Source organism: Aulonocara stuartgranti, assembly GCF_965226115.1.
Source record: "Aulonocara stuartgranti genome assembly, chromosome: 23".
NCBI classification, from domain to species: Eukaryota; Metazoa; Chordata; class Actinopteri; order Cichliformes; family Cichlidae; genus Aulonocara; species Aulonocara stuartgranti.
The window spans coordinates 45,574,430-45,601,598 of record NC_138958.1 but is presented as its reverse complement, the minus strand read 5'-3'; the positions used below and the strand labels follow the sequence as shown (position 1 = coordinate 45,601,598).

At 42.8% G+C, this 27,169-nt stretch overlaps 3 protein-coding genes across 3 annotated transcripts in view; all 3 read right to left on the bottom strand.

Moving 5' to 3' along the window:
• Positions 1–27,169, bottom strand: part of LOC309701482 (uncharacterized protein) — a 2,150,955-nt gene that overhangs the window by 1,140,508 nt on the left and 983,278 nt on the right. The gene's annotated exons all lie outside the window — the stretch shown is intronic.
• LOC309701490 (NLR family CARD domain-containing protein 3-like) overlaps positions 1–27,169 on the bottom strand; it is a 346,993-nt gene that overhangs the window by 260,694 nt on the left and 59,130 nt on the right. The gene's annotated exons all lie outside the window — the stretch shown is intronic.
• The window catches only part of LOC309700219 (NLR family CARD domain-containing protein 3-like), a gene marked incomplete at both ends in the record, with an annotated part of 38,536 nt that overhangs the window by 8,369 nt on the left and 2,998 nt on the right, over positions 1–27,169 (bottom strand). The window contains 8 exons of the mRNA XM_082523666.1: positions 7,625–7,714; positions 7,836–7,910; positions 7,978–8,187; positions 10,105–10,205; positions 10,571–10,796; positions 10,924–11,040; positions 11,963–12,038; positions 23,721–25,491. Coding sequence (XP_082379792.1) covers positions 7,625–7,714; positions 7,836–7,910; positions 7,978–8,187; positions 10,105–10,205; positions 10,571–10,796; positions 10,924–11,040; positions 11,963–12,038; positions 23,721–25,491 — 2,666 coding nt within the window. The remainder of the gene's footprint in view (positions 1–7,624; positions 7,715–7,835; positions 7,911–7,977; positions 8,188–10,104; positions 10,206–10,570; positions 10,797–10,923; positions 11,041–11,962; positions 12,039–23,720; positions 25,492–27,169) is intronic.

Sequence of the window (27,169 nt, the reverse complement as noted above, 5' to 3'; positions counted from 1 at the left end):
AATCAATAAAATACTTTATGACTAAAATGATGAATAACCGCAGCCCTAGAATAAACACATTTTAGAGAAACTTGTGATTTTTGAGATGATGCAGTTTTAATTTGATCGTTTTTCCCCTTTGGTAACTTTGCTGTCCTCGCCCTGAGTTCCTTAGTTTCACCAGCTAGACAGCGAGATAACGATGCTCCAATAACCAGACTTGTTTTCCTTTCTGTGCTGATTTATTGAAGAATGGCCTCTGACCATTGCCTTCTCTTTGACCATCGTAAAACTGAAAGTACAAAATACTGTATTAGCTAACTAACATTGTAAACTAGCTTGTTACACTCTTACTGCAAGCTAACAGTAGATTACAGCTCAGCATTCAATACCATCGTTCCCTCGAAGCTGGACAGGAATCTGCAGGATCTAGGACTGAGCAGCTCCCTCTGCAGCTGGATCCTTAACTTCCTGTCTGATAGACGCCAAGTAGTCAGACTGGGCAGCATCACCTCATCCCCCATCACACTGAACACTGGTGCTCCACAGGGGTGTGTACTGAGCCCTCTCCTGTACTCACTCTACACCTATGACTGCACAGCCACTAACAACTCCAACATCATTGTGAAGTTTGCGGACGACACTACAGTGGTGGGTCTTATCACCAACAGTGATGAGACGGCTTACAGGGAGGTGGTCAGCGCCCTGACCCACTGGTGTCAAGACAACCATCTCACCCTCAACGTCGCAAAGACAAAGGAGTTGATAGTGGACTTCCGGAGGTGCAGAGAAGTACACACCCCCATCACCATCAACGGCGCTGCTGTGGAGAGTGAGCAGCTTCCGCTTCCTTGGGGTACATCTGGCTGAGGATCTTACGTGGTCAGTACACATAAACAAAACAGTGAAGAAGGCGCAGCAGCGCCTCTTCTTTCTCAGGAGACTGAAAAGATTCGGCATGAGCCCCCGCATCCTCAGGACCTTCTATCACTGTGCCATTGAGAGCATCCTCACTGGATGCATCACCACCTGGTACGGCAACAGCACCGCCTACAACCGCAAAGCTCTCCAGCGAGTAGTGCGGTGTTCTGAACGGATAATTGGAGGTGAGCTTCCCTCCCTCCAAGACATCTACAGGAAGCGCTGCCTGAGGAAAGCGGGGAGGACCATCAAGGACTCCAGTCCCCCCAGCCATCAACTGTTCAGACTACTTCCAACAGGAAGGAGGTTCTGCAGCATCCGGTCCCCAACCAGCAGACTGAGAGACAGCTTTTTCCATCAGGCCATCAGACTGCTGAACACGTCATAGACACCTCACCTTCACTACTGGAACTTCAACATTATGCACTCCACACTGTATATAAATGCCACTTGTTTTGCACATGTCCAACTACCAACCTCTGTATATTTTATTTTATTGTTTACTCTATTTAATTTGTAAAATATGTACACACACACACGCGCGTGTAGAAAAACATATTTAGTATACACATCCAGTAATGCATGTACTATTATATATTGTACATATATTTATTAGTCTCAGATTTAGCCGTTCTTATATTTTGCTTGTTTTACGTTATTGTATTTTTGCACACCTCTGTTGCTTGTGAAGCTCGCAAACAAGAATTTCACTGACATGTACTGTACCAGTGTACCTGCACATGTGATGTGACAATCAAAGTGATTTGATAACAAGATAAAACTTTCAAATGTACAAATTATCGTACCATTTTTACACAAAACAAAAGATAATAATTATTTTATCGTCACTCATACTTACAGACATATCTTGTCCAAGGCAACAACATTTTAAGGTCCATATCAGCTTAGAACGATAACTTTCCGCCATCTTTGATTTTTTCACCTTCTCATTGTTCCTTTCCCAAAGTAGTCAAACCCATATTACAAAGCAGCCACTAGAGGGAGCTCTAGGGCCGTTTGCAACCATAATATCCAGTTGACCTTATAAAAGGCAGAACAGTAACTATAGTGTTTGCAATAAATGGAGACATTTAAAAACAGAAAGCTATCATCTACTGTGATTCAAGTGTATAAACTAAACCACATAAAATGGCTTAAACTGAATATGGTCACGTTTTATTTTTGTGTGGCCATTACTGCATTTTAATGGTGTTATAGATGCTGTCGAGGCTAAGCCTACATTTAAAGCCACTGAGCTGTTTGTTGGCAGGTTAATGCAATGTCACTGGTATGAATAAACGTATTAAACTTAGTTCAATAACTGAAACCATACTTATCTTGTCCTTTAGATTCTTTATTCCAACACAATTTAACATAACAGCGCAGCGGTCACAATCTGTTTGCTCCTTCCCAACAACAACACACCTGCTGCTAATGACCTATCTACCTTAAATAGACACACCATATGTAACACAAAAGGTGACCCCTAGTGGCATACATGAGGTACCCACACAAAAATGGCTCCTACAGATACTGAGCACAAATATGAGTACAGAGAATTTCCAGCAAGCTTTTAATACTGTCACAAAAAGGTCTAGAGGGATTTATCAGCATCATCCTGTCAAACTGGTTTTATGGTGGTTTTGATGAGAACAGATTATAGCTTGATCAAGAAGACCAACCGTCGAAGTCCTGTTGGGAAACCTTTGCACTTTTTCAAGGTGTGAGTATCATCAAGTGTAGCAGTGATGTCCTCATTGGTCGTTGACACAGTTGACAACTTGTTTGAGGGATGAAATTGTGGCGTTTTGGTCAGAAAGTTTATACTTGTAAATCAGACTGCAGAAATATTTCTGGAAATGTAGTGGTTTGTTTGTTTGTGGTTTGTTTGTTTGTGGTTTGTTTGTTTGTGGTTTGTTTGTTTGTGGTTTGTTTGTGGTTTGTTTGTTTGTGGTTTGTTTGTTTGTGGTTTGTTTGTTCATGTTTTTTGTTTGTTTTTATTTCAAATATCTTATAACAAGATGAAACTACAATTGTAAACGCAATTTGGTTTTTTGGTTTTTTCTCAAACTTAAGTAACTGAAACCTTTCATTGAACTACAGCAGAAACAGATTGGAAATGCCAAGTTATTCTAACACTAGTGGACTTGTTAAACAAAACATTTGTTTCACTTCTTTCTCAACATGCAGCACCATTAAGAACAGTGGACCAGCATAGTTGGTCTGCATGAGCACACTTACTGCAACAGTTGTACATGCTGAAACTGGTTGCTGGCAGCTGATGTGAAGAAATGTCTGGACACATCAAAAGTTTTCTTTTTCATTTTCTTCCTCCCTTGGATAACATACACATGGCAAATAAAAACATGTAACTAGGGTGACGTGAAGTGTGTATCATCAGATTTAACTCAAATATAATGAGGCTGTCCATCTGTGAAGTAATTGTTCCTTCAAAAACCACTGTGACAACAGATTTTATTTCATTCATTTGATGGTTTTCTATTCTGTATACTGGAACTTTTTAATAGCCCCCCTGTCCACACATCCTTGACATGAGACTTTCTGCAGAGTTGCACATGATGAATGCACACAAAACTTAAAGTGTTGCTGTCATATTTTTTTGGATGTGGTTTGTTGTCATAATCAAAAACGTGTCTTATTTTTTTATTTGGTTTGTTGCTGATCGGCCATTGGACTGCTGAGCCTGCAGTGAACAGCCAGTCACTGACTCTTGATGCTAGAGCAAGGACAACTGAGCTCTCTCTCTCTCTCTCTCTCTCTCTCTCTCTCTCTCTCTCTCTTTTAAATAAATAATACGTTCGAGCTGTTTATGTTTTTGACTTGTTATGGACTCTGACTGGCAATGGGAGGGCTGGCGGACTCATATTATGGAGGTGGAGGGTAGACACATTTTGTGTGCAAGAGACCACATACTACAGTGGTGATTGACACAGACTTCAATGGACATTTAGGTGAAGGGAACAGAGGTTATGAGGTGTTGGGTAGGTGTGGTGTTTAGGAGAGAAATCTAGAAAGACAGATGTGGGGCAGATTTTCCAAGTGGAAATGGCCGTGGTGCACACATACTTCAAGAACAGGGAGGAACTTGTAGAAATATATGAAAGTGGAGGAAGCTGCACACAGGGCAACTAAATATTATGCAGAAGGTGAAATCAAAAAGACAGGAGACAAGGAGGTGTCAGGGAGAATGCAGCTATGCAGCATCAAATGGTAGTTTGAAGGATGAGTTTGGACATCAAGAAGAGGAAGTGAGTGAAGGCAGAGACATGCAGGAGTATAAACAGGCTCTGGGTAGTAGGGAAGACTTACCAGATGGCTGGGATAGTACAGCTTTATTGAGATAAACTGCCAAGAAGGGGTTTGACGTCTTCTCTGCACAGAAGAAAGGGAAAAAAGAAAAGTGATTTTGAAAGTATTTGAAGGAAGAGATTTACAAAGAAAAAGAAGTGTAGTTAGCGAAATGAAGAAAATAGACCAAGAAACTGGGAGGCTAGGCATGTAGCAGAAAGAGGTGACAAAGGAAAAGGCTCAGTGCCACGTATGTGAAGCTGGACCCCAAGGAAATGAGGGAATGAGACTTGCTAGGCAGAGAGTGAGTTTGAATGGATGTTCAAACCCAAAAAAAAAGATATATTCACATAACATAGATTGAAAGAAGCTGCAGGTGGCACAGCAGCTTTAATGTCTTCCAGACAGGAAGTTTTGGAAAGAAATATCATCATTTCCCAGATTTTACTATCTTAGTGTTCTGTAACAAAATCACTGTTGTGCGCATGATGTTAGAGATGATGATGATTACAAACAAACTTAATGTGCTAGTCGTGCTTTTCTTGAGGGATTTGTCCTTCCACCAGTTTTCATGTCATTGGAATCATTTGTATTCACTGATTCTGGCACTTATTTCATCAAACCAAACTCCAAGTAAATACTTTCGGCTTTTTGGTTTTGTCAAACGAACTAATGTAAAGAATGCCTGGCTGTGCACTACACCACGCAGTGGGAATTTGTCTTCTCCAGTTAAATTCAGGATTAACTTGCTTTATAACACAGACCTCAAAAGTAACCGTTATAACCCCAAACACAAGAAAATGTGATCTACAGCACAGTGAGAACTGGCAACGCTTATCTGGAGGGGTCAGAGTGAATGAACTGGACACCTGTAGAAGCAGGATTTGATTTCCACTGATTTCCTTTCCGATCCGATACCAAGTAAAATTCAGGGTGGTATCGACGATACTGATCTGATACCGATACTCTGTACAAAAACTTATTTTTTTTACTCTATCTTTTATTTTATCTCAAATTATAGCGTCGTAATGATCACAGGACATCAGATTACTTGTTCTTATCACTTAATGATGCAGAATTATCATATAGAAATGAAAAACCTGAAGTTGTGGCTATTTGTTGCCTGCCTGCAGCATTAAAGGACTCCGTGAGAGACGTCTGTCTCGCCCTGGCAGCACCTCTCCCTCTCCTCCTCTTCAGTTCGCCTCAACATACGCTCGTCATATTCTGTGATATGATTCACTCTGAGGTGTTTGACCAGGTCAGCGGTGTTACCACAACACCTCACATTCTTGCCACATGTATGGCAAACCACGTCTCAGCTGTTCGTGGAGGTAAAATACGTCTGCACATGACTCTGTTTACGCTCAGCCATTGTTGTGAGTGTGCACGCCAAGGGGCCGGACACAATGACGGGTATCGCAGGAATCGATATTTCAGTATTGATCCGCACATCACTAGTTGAGATACGTTTTAAACTGGTCCAAAAAACAAATGCATATTTTCCCGAACCACTGTTCCTTGACTAAGGTGGATAACGTGATGAGGTCAAGGAAGGGTGTGACGGAGATTTGATTGAAAAACTTTGTCGTCCGTTAAAGTTTCACGTTGGCTTTTTCATCTTGAAAGCCCTCTCTGCTCGTGTCCAACCCGTGTGAACAATCACAGATGTGAGAAATGTAAATAAACCGTCCACAGAACGCTGATCAGGTTATTTTAAGCGCAAGAAAACAAAAACGTTGCGCTCACCGTCGGCGTCACGGACGAGGCCTGGGGGTCCGGGCCCGTCCACAAAGGTCATTGTAACACAAATCATACGATTGCTAATGAAAATGCTATAAAGCTACATCGCAGATAAGTCTCTGGAGTAACAATCAAGGCCATGTTAGTTATTTGATGAATAGTATCTGTGCCACTCATGGCGCATGACTGAGGAGGACGTTGACCTCTGCAAGTCAGGAAAGTCTGCTACTCATTGTATAAATATGAGATTTTTTTCAAAAACCAGCCAGCCATCATCTCGGGAGGCTGACTCCAAAGTACCATCTCACTTCAAACTTGCAAAACAAGTCGAGTCGATGCGAGCGCACTGCTTGTTTCTAGTTAGTCTTTAAGGATGACAGCATTAGTCTGCTCCTTTGTATGAAAGAAAGTGAGTCGAGTCCATGTGGTCTGGCACCCACCCACATTTCTCTGCTAGTGATCCATGAGGACTCCACCTTGTTGCCAGTTCTCTTGTGTGGAAGCTTCAGGAAATGACAGCTTCACTCTGACGTGTGTGAGCTGTGTGAGGTCTGTGGTTAGAAGTTTACAGTGTTTGCTCTTTGTGTCGTCTGTAATATGCTCTATGGCTTTAAAAAAAATGGCCACATGTTTGTGTAGCTGAATTTGTCCATCTCTGACCTTCTGAGACTGTATTTTCAAATAGGGACGTTCTGACTTTTCTTCACCTTGTACTTCATTCTGCAAATGTTTTATACTCTATTAGAGTTATTACATTATTCTGTTATGCTATAAAATCAACCCCCATATAAGATCGTACTTAAGAAATACATTTAAAAACCTTCCTGTGCAAATAACCCAAGTTATCTAGAAGAATAAAAAACTGCACCGCAAACCAAACTCAGGTGTTCGACCTGTTGAGCTCGGGAAACTAACTGGTGTTTCATTTTAGTGAGTGCTTTGTTAGATTCCTTCATTTGAACCAAATGAAGTTGATTAAAGTTGATGCATTGATGTGTTTGAAGTGTTTTGTTAGTTGCGATGGATCTCCTGCTGTCTTTTTTCCTCATTATTAAAAGAGGATTTCTTTGAATTTCAAACATCCATTTCCTGTTTATCTGGTCCCGGGTCACAGGTGCAGCAGTCTAAGCAGAGAATCCCAGACCTCCCTAAACAACCACTTCCTCCAGCATATCCAGGACAATACTGAGGCATTCCCAGGCCTGCTGAGAGATATAACCTCTCTAGTGTGTCCTGGGTCTGCCCTGGAGACTCCTCCTCATGGGACAGGCCCCAAACACCTCACCCAGGATATTTTTAATGAAAACATCACAAATAAGTTGTCAGGTCTGATGGTCACATTTGTGAGATTCAACCACCATAAAGCAGAGATCACACAGGACACACTGTGTAACCCTCAGCTCAGGTGTGTTCAGGACATTTGCTTGGAAGAAGCCGTCTGTGGATAAATCCTGCTCTCCACCTCAGCTGTCAGGTTTATCCAGAGAACGGCCGTCCTGACTTCCAGCAGCCCCACAGTCCTCGTTTCTAATAAACTGGCATCACTGAAATGAACTGTCTGCCTCGCTGTTCAATAATCTGCTCTTTGCCAATTTCCCAGCAGAACCTTCCACTCATATCAGCATTTTTCTGTGATTCTCACATGAACTAAACATAAAAAGCTGAAGCCAACCTCAGAGTTCCCCGTAGTGAGGAAGAGTTTCCTCTGAGCCACAGCTGAGTTTGATGCGTCCACAAAGGAAGACTGACGGGAGGACAGACTCTGGGAGAAAGGCAGATATTAAAAGATATGAATACAAAGTACGCTGCAACAAACAGGACAGCAGATTATGAAGAGCGGTTAGACCTTCATGTGTCAGTCATTGAAATGTGATCAAAGTTACCTGTTTGACATCCTGATAGAAGAAAATCAGCTTCTTGGATCCGTTTGCAGCAAAGAATTCATGGATCAGACTGAACTGGAAGAATCAGACATTAATGACTCAAAGGTTCAACTCTGAGGAAGGATCACGTCTCTGAACTTACTCTGTCATCAGAGACGATGGCGTCTTCCACCGCCGCCTCCTCCAGGCTGCCGGCGTCGGCCAGCCTGCTCATCAGGTATTTATGTCGGGCATCCAGAGCTGCCCGCCGTTCCTCCTTCACGGCTCTCGCCTGTTTGGCTACTTCTCTCCTCGCCTCATTGGACAGCAGCATCGTCCTTTTACCAGACACCTGGAGAAACATCAGCTCAGTCTACAGACGCAGAGACCAGTGAGAGCTTGGCCCAAACATCTGCAGGTTTCTGAGGACCACGTTTGACCCTGACTGGAGGCATCGATTCTGAGAGTGACTGCCTAAACTGAGCTACTGTCCCCCCTCCACTGAGACGTTGTCCTGTGATGTGTCATGGGGGGAAGTGTTCCTCACGGTTGGACTCGTGACAAGTTCAGTCAGTTTATTCAAACTTTAAAAAGACGCATTTTCAGTCTCTGGATTTCAGCAGAAACAAATGTGAACACAGCACTTTTTGATTGAGTATAAAAGGATGAAAGAGTCAGTGATTAGTAACATTGTTGCTGACTGATGCTGTTGTAGAGCTGTCTTTGGATCCTCACCTTCCTGGAAGCCTTCCCTGGATTGCTCATATATCATTAACTTGTTTGTGTTCAGTAGAATCAGGTGTTGTGGATGCAGGTCGTAGCTGTGTGAGGCCTGTACAGTCAGCGCTGTGTGAGCGCTGTGTAACGTTAGCTTAGACTTCTTTCTGTTGTTATCATCCTTCAGGTTAATGTTGTTTTCATTATGCATCACAGGAAGTGTGGGTGGCTGTTAGCCTCACAGCTCATGGAGAGTTGCTGCTGCTCTGCCTCCTTTTTGATGTTTCTGCTCTTTGTGGCTTTGTGTTACTTTGTGTCGTGTCTGAAACAAAGTGAGTCCATGTTACTAACTGTAGTCGGCTCTCTGTCTCGTGCACAGCTGACTGTTGTCTGAATGAAAGTGTTTTTGTACTTTGTGTAATCTGTTGGGTCTTTGAGCCCTTTTTAAACAGCATATGAGCCATATGTATGTGTGCATATGAAAGGTTGTTTGTAATACATCAAATTGTTGCTTATTCTAGAGCTGCTGCTGTGCCTGATTGGTCTACTCGCTCGAAACTGAAGGTTGACTTGATTCTTTTGGTTTTTTACATTTTGTCAATAAACCAACTTCTTTATGATTTGAACGGCGTCTCTGACGTGTCACAGGCCTGTCAGCTTTCTTGGTGATTGGTATAGATTTGAGCTTCATGCTCTGGCTGTTGTTGGGTTTTCCTCTTTCATATTAAAGCTTTTGTCCTACATTTGGCTCTAAAGTCTAATTCTAATCCCAGCACTGTGTCTGGGTGTGTGATGCTTGTTTTCCTGCTCTTTCTCATGAAACAGTCACAACATTCTCAGTCCAACTTTCACTCTTTGCTGCGTTTGCTGCAGCTGCAGTGAACATGGTGCCGTTTGCCTTTAAGAAAGTTGTGCACAAAGGCTTTTTCTCTAGCAGACAGCTGTGTGGCTAAAAGTCAGATCATTTTTTACCACCTCAGTCACACTGGACTGAAACAAGAGTGAAACTAGGAAGAATCAGAGTTTGTCCAGTGACTGCACTGATTTTCTTCATATTCACAAACTGATTCTAAGTAGTTGCATCAGCTAATCACCCGGACACTGAGCGTCCAACACGCTCCCTGAAGGGAAACGATTACATCCTCCAAACAATCACAATCTGTCTCTGAACGACTGGAATTATTCTCTGATTTGTGAATAACTGGAGTTTATCAATGCAGACACGTTGCCAACATGATGAAGTCAGTCTGAGTCGCATCTCTTTGGCTAACTTAACTCAAGTGGTTGCCGACTATTCTGGTTCTATTCCCATATAACAGCAGGGTTGCTGAGCACCTCTGTCACTCTGCACTTATGTTCCCAGTTCTCTTTTGTGGAGGAATTTTCCAGGAATTCCTGGGACCAGCTTTCCATGAGAGACCCGATCAGGAGCGACTGTCCTGGACACTCCCAGCATCACAGGGACTCACAAACCCGTCTACCACAGTGAGAAGACTGATGGTCACAGGCCCACATGTAGCTTTAGATCACACGTGTGCACTTCCTGTGGTCACTGCTGTAACTCTAGACTCACCGAGGGGCCAGTGGTTGGTGAGGCAGCAGCAGCTGAAGTCATGTGACTAATGGCTCTCAGCTTCTGTCCTCCTATTCGCCGGTGTCCTTCACCTGTCACACCTGGTCAAGAAAGAGTGAGAATGTTCAGAGCTTTAATGGAAAAGAATATTATTACATATAAAAGGCCTCTAACAAGTATTGTAGTGTTAATCAGGATGAAGTCCATCATGAAGACTTCAGAGTGCTTCAGACAGTCGGTGGTTTCATCCACAGAGCCTCCAGTCTGCATATCAAAGGATCCTGAGGAATGACAGTGAACCCCGAGTTCCCCTCATTACATTCATGTGTGTGACTGTGAGGAAAAGGTGATTGTATGAACGTGTGTGAGCGAGTGAATGAGGCTTGTATCAGAGTGGAGATAATGTCAGCGGCACAAGCTGGACGCTGCAGGTGTCACATGTGAATCTGTGCATCAGTGTCTGCACCTTTGTGGAGGTGAAGCTCAGGAGGTTTGGATTTGTTCAAAGCTCTGTCTGCTCCATCTTTCTTTCCCTCAGGCCTCTCCAGATCAGGAAGGAGGTCCTGTTCTCCTTCTCCCTCCTGGATTTCTGGATCCAGGGAAGGATCAAAGTCTCTCAGCCCAGCATCAGAGCTTCTGGCTGGGGGAGGACTGGAAGTTTCAGCTGGAGGCTGAGAGCCTGGATCTGCCATCTGAGTCACAATTCAAATATTCTCAGTAATCTCAAAAAGCAACAGAAAGGTGCCATTTTCATGAGCAGTGGGTTATCCAGCAGTTTGATTCATGTCAGCAGCATTTAGTTTGTAACTGCTGACTCACCTCTGGCTGTGTCCTGCTCTCAGGGTCACAGTGGACACTGTACCTTTGACCGAAGCTGCAAAGACAGTCAGCAGGGGTCTGGATGCATTCAGCACCACGTCCTTGTTGGGCAGACACCTTCAGTGACAGGACAGTTTATTATGCTGGTAACGTTAATAAGTCTGTTCACCTGTAGAGCTCATTTAAACACATCAGGTGTAGAACATCATGTGTCATGGCGTGTCCAAACTCACAGGCTGCATCCTCCTGAGGACCCGGCCTTCAAGGTCTACGTGGGCCGGGTCCTCCAAAGGTCGGGTAGGCGGGAAGTGAGCGGCTGTGACGGTCTGGCCTTCAGATCCGCGTCACCGCTGTCTCGGTGGAGTTTAATAAACTCAGCCGTCTGCTCCTTGCTGTCTAAAATCTAACAGGACACTGGAGTAAACTCTCGACCGTCTCACACTTCTGTTTAATCACTTTTCTGTTTGACGTTTATTCAGCTGTGTGAAAACTGTAACTTCAGCCAAACCAAACAAACAACACTGAAAAAAGCCAAACGATAACATTTTTACGTGATCTAAGTGACTTATATATCATGTTTAAACCTGAACAGCCAAAGGCCGTGGGGGTCCAAAAACGATGTGCCGGGAGTCCGCTGTTCTCGCCGGCTCTAATGACCCTCGACCTCCCGGTTAGCTATCCAGATGGTGGGTAACAGACATCTCCAAAAACGTCAGAGCACTTTTGCAAATATGTGATATCTTGACAAACCGAGCAGATATTTGAAGTTTACACTCCTACATTCTCAAACAGGAGCCCCAGCAGAGATGGATGGCTGGCGCGGCTCTCCGGAGCCCCCAGTCAGAGCAGATGCAGGGCCAGCAGGTGTGGAGACCCCTGGCTGAGGCAGCTGAAGCTGTGGGTGGCTGTCAGCCAGCTCAGGATGCCTTTTGGGCTGCAGCAGCATAAAATCCTCAGCAGGCTGGGTAAGCTTGCGTGAGCTCTCTGTGGAGGCTGTTGCAGCTGAGATGGCTCACCCGAGCGGTGCAAACTTAGTTACCTTCAAGGCTCCAGAGTCAGCTGAGGTCAGCAGCTCAGCCTCTGGGGAGGTTACAATCCCTGGAACAGCCAGGTCTCTACAACCAGAAACAGTCTTTGCATGTGCAGCTTCAGAACCAGACTTGAAGTTCCAGTTAGTGTCCGATGTCCCAGAAACACTCAGGTGCTCACTGAGCAATCTCTTGAGGCCAACACTCACAAAATCAAACAGTCTTTGAGCCTTTGTGGGAACATTTATCGTCTCTGCTGGAAAGGTGGAAACATCTGGGAGATGCAGCCTTAACACACTGGGCTTCACAAGTCCTTGGAGGCAGCTCACTAAACTCAGGGATGCAGACAAAATCAGCACTTGCAGGCACACAATGTGCCCTCTCACAATGAGCTTGGAAGCATAAACTGAGTTTTCCTCACTGACTGTTTCAGACAGGATTGTGGGAGCAACACAAAAAGCAGCTTCAGCTGGAAACACACAGTTTAGTGTCTTTGCTGCTCGCTTTAAGTCACAATAAACAGGAAACTCATTGTGTCTCATGTCAGAATCCCTCATATACAGGACAGGAAGAGGCGGAGCTTATTTCCTGCAGGGAGAGGTTAGCAGTCTGTGTCTTTCTCATTTCTGACTCCTAAAGAGCTGAAAAACACAGGCTGTTATTGGCTGGCTGACACTGGGATTAATGTCCTTGAAGCCAGCAGTCTTTAATGTCCAGGTTCAGAACGGGCAGGTGAAAAACAGTCCTTTATGTCCTCTGATGTTCAATAAACTGTCCTGATTACTGAGGGAGCAGAGAAAGTGTCTCCATCACTCACCACAGCTGGATGCTCTGAAATCCTGGAATCCAGCTGTGGAGAGGAGCGCCGGCGGCGTGGACGCAGTTTAGTAATCAGGGAACGGGAGACAGGAGGGAAACACAGCTGGGACCAATTACACACACGAGACAGGAAACAGTAACACAGGACTGTCAAAGTAAAACAGGAAATATAACACAGAGTCCAAAGTAAGGAGACGTGGGACACAGTGAAGACACAGAAACAGAAACCAGAACTATAATCACAAAACAAACTCAGAAACATAAAGAGTGAATCAGCTGATTCAGTGTTTGTGACAAAAACATGGATCCTGGTTAATAACTTTTATTTGTTTGTTTCTGTATTATTTTGTGTATCGTTCTTATGAGCTGTTGTTTTTTCAGTGAAATATTATTTCATTGTTTTAAGCTTTTTGTTGACTTTGAAGTGCTTAAGTTGATATTTTTGAACATTTAATTTGTTCGATTATTGTCGAGTCGATAAAACTGTCAAACGCACAGCTGCTTCCAGCATGGCCGGAGGAGAGGTGGCCGAGCAGACGCACAACACACACAGCTCACAGGTTTGCATTTCTAGATATTGCAGATGTTGCAGAAATTGAGAGTAAAGAACTCGGAGATCCAGCGCTGTCTCCTGCCCCTTATTTATACACCACAACACAACGACAGGCGTAACTCACACAAACGGGTAACATGAGGCTCAGATGCTTTGGACGTGTTCACATATACTGGACACAGAATGATGAAGATGGAGCTGCAGGAAGGAGGAAAAGAGGAAAAACACAGAAAAGATTCACAGATGTGGTGAAAAAGGACACGACAGCTTCTGTTTGTTAGTTTGGTTTTTCTTTATTTGGTAAAGATTCAGAAATAAAGAGAAGATCACATGTTTGAATATTATATTAACGTTCTGTAATTACAACAAGTTGCAAAATCTTTCCAGAGTGAGACAGAGACTGTGCAGAGACTGTAGAAGGACAGAGCAGCAGCAGAGCAGTCCAGATACACTGATGATCCTCTGTCAGATCCAGAGGGACACACAGGGCTGATGCTGGACTCTACATTGTGTCTGACAGTGGAGCTGTTCTCAGAGCAGTTCACTCTGCAGCACTGACAGTCATCTGCACTTCATTCCTCTGTCAGTCACTGCTGGATGAAGCTCTCCTCTCCACCTCCCAGTAACATGGCCCAGTCAGAGCGTCTCTACACACAAGCTGCTGCTGCTTCAACCTCTCTGGATCATCAGGACACAGCTGCTCCTCTCTCAGCACACACACCGTCCTGTTTACCATCATCGCCTCCACCTGCAGAGAGAAGGAGGAAGAGCAGAGGAGGTAAACGAGTGTTTCCAGAGACTCTTCATCAGCTGTCAGTCAGTGATGCAGCACATCCAGTATAAAGAGCAGCAGGGACGTCAGTGCTGGGACTGTACTAGGACTCATTGTTGCTTCACTTTTTCTAATCTTTGGATTTTTATTGAAGTTGCTGAAAATGTTTTTCCCTCCTAGTTTGAGTTTGGACTTTCATTCATTAGAAGAACCTTGGTGTGTCCACTCTGAGCTCTGTAGGAACCCCAACAACAAGCCCAACAATCCAGATGGACGGTTCCAGCTGTTAACTGGAGGAATTCCATCCAAACATCTGCTCTCACTAAATTCTTCCTCACCTACAGACTGTGTTCTTCACTGCTTTAAACTTGGAAATCAATGCAGTCATTGGTCTGCGTGCTGCTTTGTTCAGAGAGCTGATTGGCTGTTGACAGTGTTTGATCAGAGCGTGTCAGCCGTTACTATGGTGACCATAAAGGTGAGAAACAGGAAGTGTTTGTGTCCAATCCTGAAGCCTGTCATCGTTCTCCTCTCACAGCTTCACTGAGAAGCTGCAGCTTTACAGGAAACACTGGATCTTTGTTTCATACTGACTGTGTTTAGTACAATACTGCTGACAGCACCACCCACTCACTCCATCACTCTACTGACCTCAGAGTCTCCAGTCTGTAGTCTTGACTCTGCTGAAGATCACACAGCTGCTTCACATCTGGATCCTTCAGGTTGTTTCCATACAGGTACAGCTCTCTCAGATGGGAGGGGTTGGACTTCAGTGCTGCTGCCAGATAATCACAGCTGATCTCTGACAAACCACAGCTCCTCAATCTGTATAAAGAATGAAAGATGTAAGTTTATTAGACAAAGTGCTTGAAATCATTCAGTGTTTCATCATCTGTTCAGAGCTGAAGAAGGTTCAGAATGTAGAAGTTTAGAAAATGGAAACTCCAAACAGCTGAAGCCAACAGGAAGCAGCTTCAAACAAACACAACAAGAGAAAAAACTCTGAATGTTTCACATTAAAGTCGTACATTTCTCATAAAAACAGGACAAAGACTTGAAAAAGTTGTGTTTTTCCTTCCAGGAACCACATGGCTTCACTTTTAAAGGTGAAGTGTGACAGAAATGGACATATTTGAAGTCCAACACCTTTTTCCAGTCACATTATTAAAGCAGACAAACTACAAGCTCATTTTCATTCCAACAAGTCATCTTCTGACCTGGACTAACAACACTGGTCTCTATGTGCAGCTGGCTGTGAGACCAGTGCTCAGGGAGCGTCTACAAAGTGCAACACTGAAAGAACATCACACACTCATTTGCTTGCAGCACTTTCACACAAACATCTACTGTCATTATTGTCACCAAACTCTGTGGATCCTTTATTGCAAATTCAAATGGGATCAAATGGTCAGACAAAAGAGGGTTATGAGGAAATATGATGAAATGTTGTGTATTAGCAGCAACTTATTGAATCATTTTCCTCAGAAACCAAACAAAATGATTGACAAACATGTTTTTACAAACTCAGTGTTGGACTTGGATCAGCAGGATAAGCTGATGTTTAAAGGCATTTGAGTCTCGCTGTATGAGAGTCCAGTTCTTACTCAATATTTATGGATGATGTTCTTTCAGTGTTGCACTTTGTAGACGCTCCCTGAGCCTCACAGCCAGCTGCACATGGACCAGCTGACATTACCCAGCATTAGAGGCGGCTGTAAAAAATTCATGTTCCCATTTAAATGGTTTTAATTTGAATAAAACGATGTTGATTCATTCAATCCTGAATCGATGTTTAATATAAATGTATTTTGCCAGAATCTCAGGTTAAAGCTCACAAACTATTTCAACAAGCAGCAAACAGCTAAAACAGTAAATGAGAGCAGCTAAACACACAAAGATGGAAACAGAGCGTGGATCGTTCACTCGACGGCACGTACACGGACACGCCGTCGGGGCTGAAAGTGGACAGCTCACAGATCCTGAAGCTGCAGGTTTCATCTGTCTCCAACCAAAACTGAGTGAAGCAGCAGCAAAAGAAGATCCAAACTCTGCTTCACGTTTGATAAATATGCTCATGAATTCTCTCTGACTTTGGCTGTTCCTGCCTGCACAGCTCTCTCTCTCTCAGTGTACTCCAAGAACAGCTTCAAACATCTGTTTCTGCATCATTCACTGTTTATTAGCCACCAGTCTGCTGTTGTGTTCAGTGCTGTCGGCCTCTGACAGTAAAGCCTCATTTCTGCTGTTCCATGGAAACTTTTTAAAATGATGACAGATTACAAACTCTCAGCTGTGTCTGTAATCAAACCTCTGTAACTTTGCTTCACTTCAGCAGCATCAGCTCATGTTCACATGTTGCTTCATGGTTTGCTTCAGTTTTTGATCGACTGCAGAATATTTTGAAGGTTATCTGCTATAAAAAGCCAGAAGAGGAAAATCTGCTTCATGTGTTTCTGTTTGATCCTCAGTGACTTTGACACAAAGGCCTCTGCTGTGATGATCACACCTCTGATCAAGTCTCACAGTGTCACAACTGATAAATGATCAGAGTTAGAATATTTCTGACTGTCTGCTGTGTGCCGTGACCTTTGACCTGCTAAAGACAGTCAGCTGTGGATTATTCATTGTTGTGTCTGATACTTAGAACTGTGAGGAAGAAGCTACACAATTAATCAGGGTCCCCTCTCTCTGAATCAGGAAAGGTGGGCAGGCCGCGTGTGGGCCGCGGGCCATACGTTGAGTATCACTGTTTGAAATGTGAACATTGTTCTGCTGCAGTCAATGGACTAAACCAGAGAAGAAGAAAACAGACTTTACCATGAAGATCCTCAGTGTGGATCAGTATAATATCAGCCTGATGTCTGCAGTTTAGTGTCAGCACAACTTTCACATCATATTCATCTCAGCACAACTAAAACATGCTGACTGACCTCAGAGTTTCAAGTTTACATCCTGGACTCTCCAGGAAACCACACAGATGCTTCACTCCTGGATCCTGCAGGTTGTTGTTGTCGCTCAGGTCCAGCTCTCTCAGATGGGAGGGGTTGGACTTCAGTGCTGCTGCCAGATAATCACAGCTGATCTCTGACAAATCACAGCTCCACAATCTGTATAAAGAATGAAAGATGTAAGTTTATTAGACAAAGAGCTTGAAATCATTCAGTGTTTCATCATCTGTTCAGAGCTGAAGAAGGTTCAGAATGTAGAAGTTTAGAAAATGGAAACTCCAAACAGCTGAAGCCAACAGGAAGCAGCTTCAAACAAACACAACAAGAGAAAAAACTCTGAATGTTTCACATTAAAGTCGTACATTTCTCATAAAAACAGGACAAAGACTTGAAAAAGTCGTGTTTTTCCTTCCAGGAACCACATGGCTTCACTTTTAAAGGTGAAGTGTGACAGAAATGGACATATTGAAATCAATGATATCAAAGCTGGAATCAAATGAGTCCAAGTCTTCTGCTAATTCAGCATCACATTCATCTTTGCTCCTTGTTCTGCATCCCCACCATAAATATAAAGAGGCAAAACTCACATTTTCCAAAATCCTCTTTAAGCTTCGACAATAAAGGAAGATAGTTTTATACAAGTCTTTGTGGTTTTCTTGTCACCCAGATGCCCGAGTACTTAAACTTGTTATAGCTGGGTTTAAAAGGGGCTAAAATACACAAAACTCCCCAGTTGTCGTACAGATAGACTTTGCCTCGCTCTTCCCAAAATTCACTTTATATCCAGAAATTGTCCCAAATTCCTTAAGTATGCATTAAGGTGACCTTGAGGCTCTTAAAGGCGCCTATAAATAAAACGTATTATTATTATTATTATTGTAAGTCTATCCAAAAGTTTGTGGAGGCTGTTCGATGGGTTGGAAATAAATAAAATCATGTCGTCGGCATAAAGAGAGACTTCATGTTTGATACCCCCTCGATGTTTTCCCTCAACACCAACACATTGTCTCAGAGCAACAGCTAGCGGTTCAATGGCAAAAAAGAGACAGAGGGCATCCCTGTCCTGGGGGGCAGATTATTGTTAGTCCGGACGGCTGTTAGAGGGGAGCAATACAATACTTTTATCCAAGATACAAAATTAAAGACACATTTTTTAAGCGTATAAAAAAAAATCCCATCTCACCCGATCCAACGCCTTTTCTGCGTCAAGCCAAATGACAGTTTCCAATGTATCACCTTTAACATGGGTATAAATGATATTTAATAGAGCTCTAATGTTCAAAAAAGAGTGCCTAATAAAGCCCGTCTGGTCTGGTGAAATAATGGAGGACAAATACTTGTGTAAGCGACGGGCCAACACTTGAGCCAGGATCTTGGTGTCTGTGTTGAACAAAGATATTAAACGACATGAACGACAATCTAAATGGTCTTTTTCCTGTTTTACAATTAAACACATCACTGCTTGATGCATTGTTGGAGGCAACGACTGTGAGAGGAAGGATTCTTCAAAAGTTGATTTTAACAGTGAATTCAGTCGGTCAGAAAACTTTATGAAAAAATCAGATGGATACCCGTCGGGGCAGCAGATTTTCCAGACTGCATGCTCCGTACGGCCGTTTCAATTCCAACATTAGAGACAGGTTCCTCCAGACTAGCGATCGCATCTTCTCCCAAGGAGGGAATATCAAACACCTTATTGAAATCATTGTAGATCTCAAGGATAGTTGGTTAGCTGTTCTTAGTCGTAGCTGGTGAGCTGATAACTCGCCTGTTTTTTCTCCATGTTCATAAGCGTAGCTGCAACTTTGACTAAGCTTGTTTTGTAGATATGAGATTGTATTCAGTTTGTCATTGTAACCGCTGTGTATATAATACAGGCTCAGGAGAGTGGCTGCACACAGCATGTAGTTTAGTGTCACGGTCACAGTGGCTGACCGTATGGAGAGTGTGTGGAGGACTCAGGCGCAGACACTGGCGCAGACATGAAACTGAGTTTTGAACGAAAAGCGAGCCTTTATTTCGGCTGAAGACATCAAACAAGGCAGAATCACAGTGAAGAGAACTAAACTGGGGAACTAATACTATAATAAATCATGAAGACACAGAAAGCTATGGCTAAGAATACAAAAGACTGGGCATGAAAATATGGAGGGTGGGAACACAGATGACGCGACACAGAGACTAAATACACATGAGGGATGATCAAGTTCCAAACATTAAAACTGTCAAACCTGCAGGGGGGATTGGCTGTTCCAAACCTGAAATATTATTTCTGGGCAGCTCAGATGAGACCCCTGACTGTATGGGTGCGGGATTTGTCTGAAACTCAGTGGCTAAACATTGAGAAGACAATGTGCGAAAGATCATTGGAATCCCTGCTTTGTTCTAACATTTCAATTAAAAATGTGCATATGGGGGAACAGACGAGGGTCACACTAAAGATTTGGCGTAGAATCAAACAATCATTTGGTCTTCCAAAAGAAATTTCAATGTTATCAAGGCTCTCCTCCCTGCAGGGTTTTTCTCCTATTGTGGAAGACTCTGGCTTCAGAGCATGGTCACATAGCGGGCTTCATCAACTTTGTCATGTTGTGAGGAATGGGCACCTGAGCTCATTTGAACAGTTGAGGTCAGTTTCGGCTTCCTTCTTCTGACTTTTTTAGATTTCTGCAGCTAAGAAGCCTTTTGACAAAACATAAAGAATGGAGACAAGTTTTGGAGCCCTCACCCATTGAGGAAATATTTCTAAAAATATTTCAAAGTAATTCCTCCCCAAAATTAATCAGTCATTTTTATAACGCATTTATGAGTTTCAATACAAATGCAACTTTGGATATTAAGGCAAGGTGGGAAGCTGAGACTGGCACTCAAATCTCAGAGGACACCTGGGAAGAGGTGTTCGGTGAAGCCCATCTGGTGACTAATTCTGGGCTGTGGAGAGAATTTAAATGGAAGGTGGTCATGAGATATTTTAGAACCCCAGAGATAATTGCCAAAATGAAGCCTACAAATCCTGACACCTGCTGGCGAAATTGTGGTACTTCTTTAGGAACCCACTCACATATATTCTGGTCATGCCCAAAAATCTGCTCACTTTGGAATGACATATTTAAAGTTCTCAGTACAGTTTTCCAACAACCATTAACAAAGACCAACAGTTAGCCATTTTAGGAGTCTTACCAAAGGGTTTTGCGGGAAACAATAAAACGTATCTCTTAAGAATCTTACAGCAGCACTAAAGTGTATCACTATTAAATGGCTGAATCTTGACCCACCTTCATATAATATGTGGATTGATAAAGCAAGAGAAATTTACCAGATGGAGGAAATAACATCTGCTCTGCGGATTCAGAGAGAATTGTTTACTGAGCGTTGGCGACCCATACATGCTTTACTGTTTCAATAATTTAGCATAGGTCTGTTTCGTTTTGTCCATTTACGGCTAAGTTTGTCACATGTTATTTAATATTACATAAAGTTTTTGTTTTGTTTTTGTTTTTGTTGTTGTCTGTTTGTTTGTTTGCTTGCTTGGGTTTTGTTTTGCTTCCCAGTTTTGTTTTGTGCTTCCTAATTGCAGTTCTTATTTTAACCTACATTTCTGCATTGCAGTTCCTGTAACTGTCCTACTTGTGAACATCGACAAGCACAAGTTGCAATGTTGTAAATTATAATAAAAATTGAGTTAAAAAAAAAAGAACATTAAAGTCGTACATGTCTCATAAAAACAGGACAAAGACTTGAAAAAGTCGTGTTTTTCCTTCCAGGAACCACATGGCTTCACTTTTAAAGGTGAAGTGTGACAGAAATGGACATATTTGAAGTCCAACACCTTTTTCCAGTCACATTATTAAAGCAGACAAACTACAAACTCATTTTCATTCCAACAAGTCATCTTCTGACCTGGACTAACAACACTGGTCTCTATGTGCAGCTGGCTGTGAGACCAGTGCTCAGGGAGCGTCTACAAAGTGCAACACTGAAAGAACATCACACACTCATTTGCTTCCAGCACTTTCACACAAACATCTACTGTCATTATTGTCACCAAACTCTGAGGATCCTTTATTGCAAATTCAAATGGGATCAAATGGTCAGACAAAAGAGGCTTATGAGGAAATATGATGAAATGTTGTGTATTAGCAGCAAGTTATTGAATCATTTTCCTCAGAAACCAAACAAAATGATTGACAAACATGTTTTTACAAACTCAGTGTTGGACTTGGATCAGCAGGATAAGCTGATGTTTAAAGGCATTTGAGTCTCGCTGTATGAGAGTCCAGTTCTTACTCAATATTTATGGATGATGTTCTTTCAGTGTTGCACTTTGTAGACGCTCCCTGAGCCTCACAGCCAGCTGCACATGGACCAGCTGACATTACCCAGCATTAGAGGCGGCTGTAAAAAATTCATGTTCCCATTTAAATGGTTTTAATTTGAATAAAACGATGTTGATTCATTCAATCCTGAATCGATGTTTAATATAAATGTATTTTGCCAGAATCTCAGGTTAAAGCTCACAAACTATTTCAACAAGCAGCAAACAGATAAAACAGTAAATGAGAGCAGCTAAACACACAAAGATGGAAACACAGAGCGTGGATCATTCACTCGACGGCACGTACACGGACACGCCGTCGGGGCTGAAAGTGGACAGCTCACAGATCCTGAAGCTGCAGGTTTCATCTGTCTCCAACCAAAACTGAGTGAAGCAGCAGCAAAAGAAGATCCAAACTCTGCTTCACGTTTGATCAATATGCTCATGAATTCTCTCAGACTTTGGCTGTTCCTGCCTGCACAGCTCTCTCTCTCTCAGTGTACTCCAAGAACAGCTTCAAACATCTGTTTCTGCATCATTCACTGTTTATTAGCCACCAGTCTGCTGTTGTGTTCAGTGCTGTCGGCCTCTGACAGTAAAGCCTCATTTCTGCTGCTCAACACTGAAGAAATGTAAACTTTTCAAAATGATGACAAATTGGAAAACACCTAAACTCAGGAGATGTAACCCTTCTCTCTGGGGCGGAGGCAAGCGGACCACCTCTTTGATTAGAGCTGTGTCTCTAGTCAAAGCAGAGATGGAACGATGCCACGTTTTATGTCCGATATCGATATGAATCCAATATAGTCGATTTTATAATCAAACGTTTTTTTAATATCTTGCTGCATTTTGTATAAGTTCATACTCAAGTTTAAAAAATCTAAACACTAAAGCTGTTCTGTTATACCTGTCTGCAAAAACACACTGCAGCCAAAACATTAGACAATACTGATCTTTGTATTTAAACTTTTTTCAGAACTTTAAATCTAAGTATTTAAAGTAATATTCAAAAGTCATTTAAATCAGTCTGATGCAGACTTCAAAAACTCTTTGGTTGTGACTAAAAGAAGTGCAACATCAGCACCAAATAATGTTTCTATTGAACAACTAACACAAACAGGTTGTAGAATGGAGCCTTTTATACTCACAGCTGAACAGAAACAACATCCAGAGTCGAAAACAGTGCAAATAACTGCAAACAGGCTTCATGACACTCATGTTTGATCAGATTCACTCCCTGCTCTCACACAGCAACTCCAGACCTGCATTCATCTTTTCCCTCTGAACCCCCCAAACATACAAACCCTGAGACACCACCATTGCCCTTTCACTGACTGCCCCACTCCACCATTTGACTCTTAGAACTGAAGACGCTTCTCTCATAAGAGGTGAAACATCTTCAAGGAAGTCCAGACGCTTTTCTTTCCAAGCTTCTTAGACTACGATGACCTGGATGTCTGAGAACCTTCACAGACTGATTTTACAAGAACAACTTGTGTCAAAAATCCCTGGCAGTGCCTCTCTGTCACACACACAAATCACTACAGTTACAAATTTAATAACTTAAAAAGTAAAAAGACCACTTTTGAGCCGTGTCTTTTTGGCCATAACAAATACCAAAAGAACCGAAATTTAATAACATTAAAACCAAACAATAAATGAGCAAAGTAGTGCATGATAAATATAGATGACAAATACAAAGTGCAATATAGAAACACTGGGTAAAAAGAAATGAACAATTAAAAAGGAGGATAAAAGATGTGAGCAGTAGTTAAACAGTAGAAATAAATATATAATAAACAAACAAAAATAGATAATAAATGAAAGCCAGGTCAGAAAGGTGAGTTTGGCTTTAAAAGCATGAAAACACACTGCTGTCTTCAGGAAGGCTGCTCCAGTAACAGAAAGTCATCTACATGTGGGTTTAGTTCTGACTTTAGGGACAAGTAAAAAAATAAAATAAAATAAAAACATCTGTCCAGACAACCTGACAGTCAAAAATATAAACTCAGGAACTTAAAAGGAAAATTGTGCTATCTTTGAACGTCCGCATCAAGATAAACTTACAGATTTAAGAGTCAAAAAGTGTCAAAAAGTCTGTATCCTTACCTGAGAGTTTCAAGTTTACTGTCAGGACTCTTTAGTCCAACACACAGCAAATCCAATTCTGAATCCTGCAGCTTGTTCGAGCTCAGGTCCAGCTCTCTCAGATGATTGGATGGGGAGCTGAGAATTTCAGACAAAGCTTCAAAGCTTCTTTTTGAGAGTTTACAATCTCTCAGCCTGAGGAAGAATAACAATGGAGACAGATTATTTTATTCATCTAGCATTATTAAACATATTTGTTCATAGATTCACTTACAGCACTTTCTTGGATGCTTTGACCACTGGCAGCAGCTTCAAAAATGCCTTCTCTGAACGGGAGTATTTCTCCAGGTCGAACTCATCCAGATCTGATGACAGTAAGATGAAGACCAGAGCCGACCACTGAGCAGGAGACAGTTGATCTGTGGAGAGACGTCCTGATCTCAGGGACTGTTGGATCTCCTCCACTAGAGAACGATCATCCAGTTCATTCAGACAGTGGAACAGGTTGATGCTTTTCTCTGCAGACAGTTTCCCACTGAGCTTCTTCTTGATGTAGTGAACTGTTTCCTGATTGGTCTGTGAGCTACTTCCTGTCTGTGTCAGCATGCATAGGAGATCCTGATTGGTCTGCAGTGAAAGACCCAGGAGGAAGCGGAGGAACAAGTCCAGGTGTCCATTTGGACTCTCTAAGGCTTTGTCCACAGCACTCTGGTAGAAGTCTTTTACAGTAAGTGTTTTCTGGAAGATTTTAAAGCGAGGAGATTGTTTCTTAAGCAGGTTGACTCCAGAGTTGATGAAGGTCAGATAGACATGAAGAGCAGCAAAGAACTCCTGAATGCTCAGATGGACGAAACAGTAAACGACACCGGTGAACATGTGACACTCATCAGCTTTAAAGATCTGTGTGAACACTCCTGAGTACACTGAGGCTGCTCTGATATCGATGCCACACTCTGTCAGGTCTGATTCATAGAAGATCAGGTTTCCTTTCTGCAGCTGATCAAAGGCCAGTTTTCCCAGAGACTCAATGATCTTCCTGCATGACTCTGTCTCAGCTCCTCCATCATACTTGATGTCCTTCGTTTTTAGGTGAAATAGCACAAGGCGTAGGTAGAGCTCTGTGAGAGTCTTAGGCAGATCTTGACTCTCTTTGTTCTTCATGACAAACTCCAGAACTGTAGCAATGATCCAGCAGAAGACTGGGATGTGGCACATGATGTGGAGGCTTCGTGATGTCTTGATGTGGGAGATGATGCTGCTGGCCTGCTCCTCATCTCTGAATCTCTTCCTGAAGTACTCCTCCTTCTGTGGGTCAGTGAACCCTCTGACCTCTGTCACCACACCAACACAGTCAGGAGGGATCTGATTGGCTGCTGCAGGTCGTGTGGTTATCCAGAGGCGAGCAGAGGGAAGCAGTTTCCCCCTGATGAGGTTTATCAGCAGCACATCCACTGAGGTGGACTTTCTAGGGTCAGTCAGGATTGTAGTTTTGTGGAAGTCCAGAGGAGGTCGACACTCATCCAGACCATCAAAGATGAACACAACCTGGAAGTCTTCAAAGATGTAGATTCCTGCTTTTTTGGTTTCAGTAAAGATGTGATGAACAAGTTCCACCAAGCTGAACTTTTCCTCTTTCAGCAGATTCAGCTCTCTGAAAGTGAATGGAAACATGAACTGGATGTCCTGGTTGGCTTTGTCTTCAGCCCAGTCCAGGGTGAACTTCTGTGTTAGGACTGTTTTCCCAATGCCAGCCACTCCCATTGTCAGCACTGTTCTGATTGGTTTATCTCTTCCAGGTGGGAGTTTAAAGATGTCTTCTTGTCTGATGGTTGTTTCTGGTCTGTCTGGTTTCCTGGATGCTGTTTCAATCTGTCTGACCTCATGTTCATCATTGACCTCTGCAGTCCCTCCCCCTGTGATGTAGAGCTCTGTGTAGATCTGACTCAGGAGGGTCGGGTTTTCTGTTGTAGAAATCCCCTCGAGCACACACTGGAACTTCTGCTTCAGGTCTGACTTGAGTTTGAGCTGACACTCAGTGAGAATCTCTGCATGAATAAACAGCAAATGACACAAATGAGAAAACTGCATTCTGGTTACTGTGGTTATGTGTTCAGTTCACTGGACTCTTGGTGTCATGATCCGAGTGAGTCTGAGTAACTTTCCACAGCATCAGCTCTCCTCCCCTGGGTGGAGCCCTCCTCACTCCTCCCTGCTCCTCACCTGTTGCCAATTACTCCGGCAGTATCTATGAGCAGCACTCACAATGAACCTTCTCCAGATTGTGTGCTTAGCACAGTCAGTTCTCTGCCTCACATTTTGTCTTGTGCTCCTCAGCTTGTTTCGCGTAACCCTCTTTTCCTGTTCCCTAGTCGGCACCTGGATACATCTTCCAACTCTCGCCATAAGTCACGCCTCAGGATTCTGCCCTGCCACTGCTGGGAAAACTCACTCTTGCAAACTGCCATCCTCACCTGCCTGCCTCCCTGTGCACCCACATCTCACTCTGTACCCAGATTTAATTCATCTCCTCCTCCAGCTGATCTCCACCTGCAGCCACGTAACACCTCTTAGTTTTTAAATCTTGGACTCATTCACTACACTGTGGACCACTCTGATTATTATCTCCTTTGTTCCAGTGATCCTGGATAGTTTCTATTCGCCCGATTCTGCCCCTGTTGTTCCTTTGACCTGCCTCAGCTTATGTTCTGGCCTCAGCTCTGCACTTCTCATAATACCTCGCTTGCTGTTGAATTTAGCCGTGATTCAGCTTTCTCCGTCAAGAAATCTAGTAAAATACATTTCTGTTAAAAGTCACTCAGCCTCCGTTTTTTGGTTCTGTGCTTGACTCCATTCCTTTTCATGAGCCATTGAGCCCTGACACTTGGGTTATAACTGAGGGCAGGTTTTATAGAGACACATTTGATTTAATTGTGTTTATTTATACAGCACCAAATCAATACTAGCAACATTTCACATATTACATAAACAACACTATGGAGCCAGTGATGAATAAATATGTAGAATAAATGAAAGAATTTCAAGTATAAAAGTTTTTTTTATTAATTCCTCCAAATAACAACAACAGTCACCCCAATGTGCTTTATATTGTAAGATAAAGAACCTACAATAATACAACAGAAAAAACCCCAACTATCTTTTTGGGTCCTGAAAACTGAAGGCTCTGCCTCCCATTCTACTTTTAAATACTCTGTGAACAACAAGTAGGCCTGCAGAGCGAGAGCGAAGTGCTCTAATAGGGGGATATGGTACTACAAGGTCATTAAGATAAGATGGGGCCTGATTATTTAAGACCTTGTATGTGAGGAGCAGGATTTTGAATTCAATTCTGGATTTAACAGGAAGTCGATACAGGAGAAATCTGCTCTCTCTTTCTAGTCCCTGTCAGGACTCTTGCTGCAGCATTTTGGATTAACTGAAGCCTTTTCAGCGAGTTTTTAGGACTTGCTGATAATAATGAATTACAGTCGTCCAGCCTTGACGTAATAAATACATAAACTTGTCACGGCTGGGGCAGCAGTCGTGCGGTGGAGTTAAATGAGGACCCAAGTTGCAGACAGTGGTGGAGATGCGAGTGAGGTTTTATTTACAGTGAACAAACCAAGGTGAGGGCAGAACTAAACATAAACCTAAACTGGAAAAATTACAGTGGCTTGCAAAAGTATTCGGCCCCCTTGAACTTTTCCACATTTTGTCACATTACAG